This window comes from Buceros rhinoceros, unplaced genomic scaffold (genome assembly GCF_000710305.1).
Source record: "Buceros rhinoceros silvestris isolate BGI_N320 unplaced genomic scaffold, ASM71030v1 scaffold1969, whole genome shotgun sequence".
NCBI classification, from domain to species: Eukaryota; Metazoa; Chordata; class Aves; order Bucerotiformes; family Bucerotidae; genus Buceros; species Buceros rhinoceros.
The window spans coordinates 36,492-44,969 of record NW_010429573.1 but is presented as its reverse complement, the minus strand read 5'-3'; the positions used below and the strand labels follow the sequence as shown (position 1 = coordinate 44,969).

Below are 8,478 nucleotides of genomic sequence, written 5' to 3'. Positions count from 1 at the left end.
CTTTCCCTAAATCTTCATTAAAGTAGTCAAGATGTTTGCTGTCTTGATATACCTTTTGATCATCTCTGAGATAAGATCTGTGATTCCCTACCTAATTTACTGGTTCTTAGCAGTTCCTACCTTCAATAACTCCCTGTGGCTTTTGCACCTACTCACCACACATTGCACTTGCAAAATAAGCAATTGACTCCTAACACTTGATTTTTCCATTGTTATGATGGGACTATACTAACTGTCATTGTAAGCTTTTAATTAGTTTATTATTTTTGAGCAACATTGTTCAGGGCAGCACTTTCAGCCCCTGAGTGGAAAGATGCACTTATAAGTGGCCAGTGAAATTCTTGGAATTGTAACTGCTGCTTCTCATTCACCAGGTCTGGGTAAATCAAGGCACAATTTCACAAGAACATTAGTCCCTGTAGCCATATTTTGGACACAAGATCTTTGGCTTTTCTTGTGTTTCTTCAAGAACTTATTTTTTTCTTTTTTCTTTTTTTAAACATATTGAGGATAATGCAATCTACCTGCCAGCCTCTTGCATTTCCTTTTTTATTAAACATGTGGATCTTGCAGGTCTGAAGGAGAAAGACGTGGTGTAGTTCTTTTATTATGGCCTATTGGAGCATCATCGGTACACCTGTAACTGCTAAACACTCAAGAGTTTCACTGGGGACAGATCTGGGGACAGTTCTAATCCAGAAGGGATCCCAGAAGTCTTTTATCATACATGCAATGTGGATGGTTCAAGGTACAGGACCATGAAATTAAATTAATAGTCTAAACATAGTTTAAGTGCACTCAGAAATGCCTTCTTATCCTTCTAGAAGAAGACTTGAAATAAAGGCCCTTTATCAATCAGATTCAGTTATTTATATTTTTTGATGTCAAACTGCATGGACATTTCATAATTAAACTACTAAGTTATTTTCTGTAGGTATTCTTTCTAGTTGATGAAAAAAGAGATTAATAGTGTGTACAATTAAGGCAAACAGTGATGTTCATCTAGTCTAAGTAGTATCTATTTAAATAAAATTGAAAGCAGATTGATATTTTGAAGTACTTTCATGAAGCACAAAGGACTGAAAAATCTAATAGGCTGTTAAATTGGAATTCTTGTTCCAGCGAAACATTTTGTTTACACTTAACAGCTTATGAGCAAAACAGCAACTGTAGGTTTAAAGAAAGTAATTTTCTTTGAACTTTTATGGAGAAGTTGTTTTTTGTGTTGCAGCTCAGAATACTACTAAATGCTGAATTCATTACCTTATAACTTTTTTTTTTTAGCAAACTATTATATTGTACAATACTTCTACACTGCTGTTTGATTTAGAAGATCAAAGCTGTTCTCTGAAGAGTTTTGATTAACTGTGAAGACTGGCTATGTTCAACGCTAATAGGTATACTAAAGTGCTGCCAAGATTAATGTGGAGATGACCCTGTGCCTATTTTCAGAATTGCAGGGGGTAGAATTCTGTCAACAGTGAAGATGCATTTGATAAAAGGCCGAAGCAATGGGGATCCTTTCTGTCAGGCAGTAGAGGAAGTTGCTCAAGATTTGGATTTGAAGATTAAAAATATTATCAATTCACAACATGAAGTGTTGACTGCCAGCACTACTGGAGTCAGTCCAGCACGGGTAATGGGACTTCTTTTGTTCTTTTCACTATTTAGCTTTACAAGAAAGCAAATGTCGTTTGTGTGTTTTGTTTCTTTATTTTTTAAAGGACTTGATATAGAGTATTACCTTTTCCTAACAGTGCAGAACATTGTAATTTCCTCTACACTTGCGGTTTAAAACTTGTAGAAAGACTTATACTTGAGGATTACAGTGTGGATTTAAAAAAGCTGATTTACTTAAACTTAACTTCTTATCTCAAAATTGTAAATAAAATACTCTTCAAAACTTAATTTGGTTGTGCAGTTGTTATAGATGTAGGAACTTATAACTGTTAGTTTTACCACTAATTTCAGGACAGTAGAGGTATAACAAATTTTCAAACAAAAAACTTCATGAAAGTAAAATTGATTTTTATAGAACATGTGTCAGTAATTTTGATTAAAATACCCAGGTTTTAATTGACTCAGCATCAAGTATTTCTAAGGGTAGGGCATTGAAAGTAAGGTTACATATGAAATAAGTCCAAAACATGGTGAGATATGGAATAGAAGGGGAATAAAAATAAAACCCCAAACAATCAACATGTAAGTTTTTCTCTTTCAGTGTTTTGAGACGCTAATGAAACTATTAATGATTTTAGTTTCATGGAAGGAATCAAGTTTCAAGTTCTTAGTCAGGTGTAGAGAGCAGAACACAGCCTTTCTATTTGTGTCTCTGTACTTTGAATCTACTCAGGTTTTATATTATGATCTTTCTTGTGATGAAAACATCAACCAGCTTTAATTTATTTTACATTGTTGATATATAAATTAACTAATGTCATGTATTTTTTTTGTCTAGGGAACTTTTTGAAATTTATAGACCCTTTGAATATGTGTACATTGTTATAACGCTTTGCTTTGTGAAATCAGTGGAATAACCCATTGGAACACAAGATTTTAAAGAAATTTTAATCAGATTTGCAATATGCCTTTTCTTTTTCTATGAGAGCTAAAACTAGCCAGACCCTAGTGGCTAATTTAACTGTTTTGAACGTGTGTTTCCACTGAGTAGTTGGAATAAATATATTCGATATATACATGTAGAAATGTTTACTAGTATCCTTGTTGAACAGAAGACAGCAAAGATGGTTGCATCCTGATGTTGTTAGGAAATGTGGTTAAATACTTTGAATGTATTGTGAAGTTAATATTGTTCTCAAACTAGGCATCTGAGGGCAGCTTATGAACTTAATTATGTTACTGCGCATCTGTGGTTCTATACTGAAGTGTTTGCCAATTCTTCAGTTTAAGTTAATTTATTGCTGGAACATACCATCTACTTGTGGATGGACAGGTTGTACTATAGTTCTTCTCAGTAAGGAAACTTGAGTACATAGCAGAGGATGATGGTCTTTAAGCTAATTCTTTTCACCTTACTCACTGCACTACATTCATACTCCCCACAGTATGGATGTAACTAAGAGCCCTCAAAGATGACTGTGGTCTGGATGTGACTGATGTGCTGCTTGGCTTGACAAATCTAGTGCTGTATTGGGTTTGTGAGGTAAGATTTGGTAGCAGGGAGGGCTGCAGGGGTGGCTTTTGTGAAGAGACAGCAGAAGCTGCCCCCATGTCAGACAACCAGTTCTAGCAGACTGCAAGATGGACCTGCAGCTGGCCAAAACTGAGCCCATCAGTGATAGTTGTAGCACCTTTGTAACACTTTAAGAAATGGAAAAATCACTATGCAGCCACAGTTGGGGGAGAGGAATGAGAGCAAATGAGAGAAACAACTATGCAGATACCAAGGTCAGTGAAGGAGAGAGAGGAGGAGCTCCAGGCACCAGGGCAGAGATTCCCCTGTAGCCTGTGACAAAGACCATGGTGATGCAGGCTGTCCCCTGGCAGCCCATGGAGGACCCTGCACTGGAGCAGGTGGATGACCCTTTGGGGTGACCCTGTGGGAAGCCCACACTGGAACAGGCTCCTGGCAGGACTTGTGAAGAGAGGAGCCGATGCTGGAGCAGGTTTGTTGGCAGGACTTCTGACCACATGGGGGACCCATGCTGGAGCAGTCTGTTCCTGAAAGAACATCCTGTGGAAGGAACCCTGGTGGAACAGTTCTTGAAGATCTACAGCTCATGAGGAGGACCTGCACTGGAGAAGTTTGTGAAGGACTGTATCCCATTGGAGGCACCACACACAGGACCAGAGTGTGAGGAAGAAGGAGCAGGAGAAATTAAGTGCTAGGAACTGATTGCAACCCTCATTCCCCACCCACCTCTGCCACTGATGGGGAGGAGGTAGAAGAGTTGGGAGTGAAGTTGAGTCCGGGAAGAAGAAAGGGGTCTTATTTTGTTTAATTGTCAATGAATTACATTAATTTCCTTAAGTCTGTTTTGCCCATTATGATAATTCATAAGTGAACTCCCTGTCCTTGTTGCAACCCAACAAGCTTTTCATGTTTTCTCTCCCTGTCCTGTTTAGGAGTGACTGGGCTGCTTGGTGGGCACCTGATGGCTAGCCAAGGTCACCCCGCCATGGTCCTTTGTGGGGCCCAATATGATGCCTGAGGAATTAGAGATAAGGACAGTAACTGGGAGAGGTTACAAGAAGAATGTGAACTGAACATTACTAGAGAGTGGAATACTTGTGGGGAGTTTTTGTTTCTGTAAATTATCTGCCTTTGTCGATGTTGTGATGATGTCATTTTGATTTTGGTGTGAGCAATTCTTTTCCTCAATCTAAATGAAATTTGTGAAGATCATGTGATGAAGGTATATTTTAATGATTGTTCTTAAATATGTCAGCCTTCAACTGTTGACGGGTCAAAAATGGAGCTTAGGCAAATGTTAAGTGACTGACATAAAATTGAATATTTTCATGGAGTTTGTGCCAGAACAATTTACTGACCATATAGAGGGGATACATTGCTATTAAAAACCAAACAAATCCCTATAACTTTTCCAAATGAATCTGAGCTGTATGAAAAAATTAGAGTATCTGTATTATTCCATTAACATTTCAGGACAGCAAAGATTAATGTTTTGTGCTGAATTTAATATGTAGATTTTTTTTATTGTGTTTTGTTTTTTTACTTTATAAAGAAACTCTCAAACCCCAATGCTATAATTTTTTAGAAAAATTGTTCTATATTCAGAGTAAGTTCTGGTTTTGGTAGGTTATGTTTTTTTCACGCATAAGAGATTGAATCATTTCTTTGAGCACAGATTTAAAACATTATCTTAACTATAGAACTGAACATTATGCCTCCACCAGCTCCTGGGAAGGCTGCTTCCACATAAAATCTACCTGAAAAGACTATTAGAAAAATATTTGGTTTTCTTCTGGCAGTGGCAGTTTTATTCCATCATTGCTCAGTTTTCCTGCAAATACCTGCTTTATAAGAATCTAGAGCTCCAGGAAAAGTTATTACTTTATGCAGCAGGAAACGCTACTTTGTGTTGAAGCCTGCATGAGTGACTAACAGGAATTATGATTAATTTCTTCCTGAGAAAATTACTACTGTAAATGGAATCTGGCTGGTGTTTCTGGAACTAACCAGGGTAGTCTGTGAGTAGCTAATGGCCACTCGAAAGACCAAACAGCTATTTTCTTGACAAACTAATTTGAATCATGATTTTAAGCTTACTAGTAAACAAGATTTTTGTGAAGGGGATTGTTGACTTGCCTAAAATTCTTATTGTGCCTTGGACAATAGGATTTTAGTCCATGGTTAGTACACCAAGCCACTGTTTTAGTGCATGAGGTTTCTGGAGGTCATCTTCTGGCAATTAGGTGGTTAGATTATTTTTTTTTTCTTTGTGTATAATCAGTCAAGTTGATGCCAAATTTGTACTTTTCTCATTAAGACAAATTTACTGTGACACACATGACATTTTATAAAAATCTATGATGTGATGTAATGACTGAAGAGGTTCAGAATAAATTTTGAGGAAATTAAATGGTACTGAAATAGGACAATTCTGTAAAGCCAAGTAACAACCGTTTCTGTAATTGCTATTTCTAGCTATTGATTATAACTTATAGTAACTGACTGACATCTGTTGCTATGGTTTCTTGAAAGCTACATACACTAATTGATGTAATCAAATAGGGAGAGAAATAGAATTTGATCTTTTCAAGGCTGTGTTTAAAGGCAGTTAACTGATTAGATAAATGCAGTTCATTGCTTGTCCTGTCCTTCTGAACAAAGTCAGGCTATTCGATGTTTCTGTGTAATGGTAAATAAGAAATATTATAGTTTTTCAAGTCCAGTATTGTGTATTAAGCACTAAATTTCTCTGTGAGACTCCTAGTACTTTTAAAGAAAAATACAGCAACCTTGTAATTCTTGCTGTCCCATAGTGGATATGGAGTGTTATGTCTTTACTGCTACACTGTAGGACTGAGCGCTTCCAGATGTGGATTATTATTTTCTTCAAGGAATTCTTTATTATTGTGAAAAATTGTGAGGAAATCCAAATCGTGTTCCAAAAAACAACAGATTGTGCCAAGTACCTCTGTTGTCAAATCTTGATGGAAATCTCACTTTTAACCAATTGGTTTAGCAGATTCAGTTAGTCAGAGGAGTTGGTCTTTACCAGAATGTGTTTGTGTGCCCCATAGCACTTAAATTAGTTGTGATAAAATATGTTAATTTCTGCTGCATGGGTTCATCGCAGATTTGTATATTTATCTGTGTGACTTGCTCATCAGTGTATACCTCCAGCTAGCAGTGATCTAAACTCTTTGAATTGCTTGGGATGAGGAAGAAACTTTCCTATGGGAAGATTCTCTGTAAGTGTTTACTGCAAAAGGGAAGGGGAGGATGCTCACACCTTATGCTTTTATGGGTTGCTTTTGGAGGCGAGTTGTTTGTCTGACTTGTTGACCTTTCCTGTTGCATGTTTTAATTTTATTTACTTTCAGCCAAAATTGCATGCCATAAATCATGGCACTGCGTATTGTGGCAGAGATACTGTAAAGGTCTTACTGGTTCTTCTGGATGAAGAAGCTGTCAATCCTCCTACCCAGAACAAGGCAGAACTATTATATGATGATGAAAGCTTAAATTTGTTTGGAATCACCTCTGTTTTGACACTTTTCAGGTAAGTACTAGGAGGTTTTTTGTATTTCTGTTGGGTTTGTTTTTAAAGATCTTATACTGAGAAGCTGAAAAAACATTGATATTACTTGCTAAAAGCAAATGACCAAAGTGGTTTGTTTTGAGGTTAGGTGTAAGGGAAATGCCTTCTTAGAACGATTTCAAATTCTGATGATACAAAACTGGAAGGAGTGGCTTATACACCAGAAAGCTGTGTGGCCGTTCAGTGTGACCTGTAGAGCTGGTCAGAGAGGAATCTCATGAAGTTCAACAAGGGTAAGTGTAGGATCCTGCACCTGGGGAGGAGTAACCCCAAGAACCAGTACAGGTTAGGGGTTGACCTGCTGGAAAGCAGCTCAGCAGAGAAGAACCTAGGTGTCCTGGTGGACAACAGGTTAACCATGAGCCAGCAGTGTGCTCTTGTGGCTGAGAAGGCCAATAGAATGCTGGGATGTGTTAAGAAGAGTGCAGCCAGCAGGTCGAGGGAGGTTCTTCTGCCCCTCTACTATCCCCTAGTGAGGCCGCAGCTGGAGTACTGTATCGAGTTCTGGACTCCCCAGTTCGAGAAAGACAAGGAACTACTGGAGAGAGTTAACTGGAGGGCTACAAAGATGGTAAGGGGACTGGACCATCTCTCTTATGAGGAAAGGCTGAGAGACCTGGATCTGTTTAGCTTGAAGAGCGAGACTGAGAGGGGATCTTGCCAATGCTTCTAAATATCTAAAGGGCGGGTGTCCAGAGGATGGGGCCACACTCTTTTCAGTGGCACCTAGTGTCAGGACAAGGCACAAACTGGAACACAGGAAGTTCCATCTGAACAAACGGAAAAACTTCTTTACTTTGAGGGTGGCAGAGCAGTGGAATGGGCTGCCCAGAGAGCTTGTTGGGTCTCCTTTTCTGGAGGCTTTCAAAACCCACCTGGACATGATCCTGTGAAACCTGCTTTAGCAGGGAGATTGGACTAGATGATCTGCAGAGGTCCCTTCTAACCCCTGCCATTCTGTGATTCTTGAAATTGTTCTACCTTCTCATTCACATTTTCTGTATCTTTGAGATACTTTTGTAATATGGACGTTTTGAGTTAGTGTTTCTGGGCTGCATAAAACCCCTAAAGGAATATCCTTTACAGGAAACCTTCCAAATGGTCACCTCTTGAGTTTGAACTCCTGAGTTCAGATACTGTCTGTTCAGTAACTAATTCGATTACTATTCAGTTTGAAGATGCCTCCGTTGTCTAGCTATGACACCAGAGCTTTTTTAATTATATCCTGGTTTTTTTCCTACATAGTAATTGTTTTGTGGAGGTATTTTTAAATAGTTAAATAGTTTTTCATATCCAGTTCCACCAGACAAGATAGTATTGCATGAAGGATGTTGAAACAAATTCACATATGTGAAGATTTATTATCAGGGTTTGTAGCTGATGGCATACATTGACTCTTAATGATGAAAGTTGCTTTTGGGGAAGATTAAATCAAAAGAGGAGGGAGAGGAAAGAAAAAACTCTCCCTAATGGGCAGCTGGGAAATAAAGCACTCTAGTTTCCCAGACAAGAATCCTCTGAAGTACAGTGATAATAGTGCTTTTCCCATGGTAACAATATTGTCTTCGTAAGGACCTGCTCAAACCCCTTATTGGTAGTCCCTGGTTTTGGTGCCCTTAGCTGTGACTGGAGCATCTGTTCATTAGTGCAGGGACTGCGTGGCGCTGTGCGTGCATATTTTTGGATTCCCTAACAGTAAAGAAGAGATACAATGAAAAGAATAGGGAAA

At 38.4% G+C, this 8,478-nt stretch overlaps 1 protein-coding gene across 1 annotated transcript in view; it reads left to right on the top strand.

Annotated features, from left to right (window-relative positions):
* PARPBP (PARP1 binding protein) overlaps nt 1-8,478 on the top strand; it is a 47,869-nt gene that overhangs the window by 25,521 nt on the left and 13,870 nt on the right. Inside the window, exons 6-7 of the mRNA XM_010142670.1 lie at nt 1,453-1,636; nt 6,532-6,710. Of these exons, the coding sequence (XP_010140972.1) occupies nt 1,453-1,636; nt 6,532-6,710 (363 nt within the window). The remainder of the gene's footprint in view (nt 1-1,452; nt 1,637-6,531; nt 6,711-8,478) is intronic.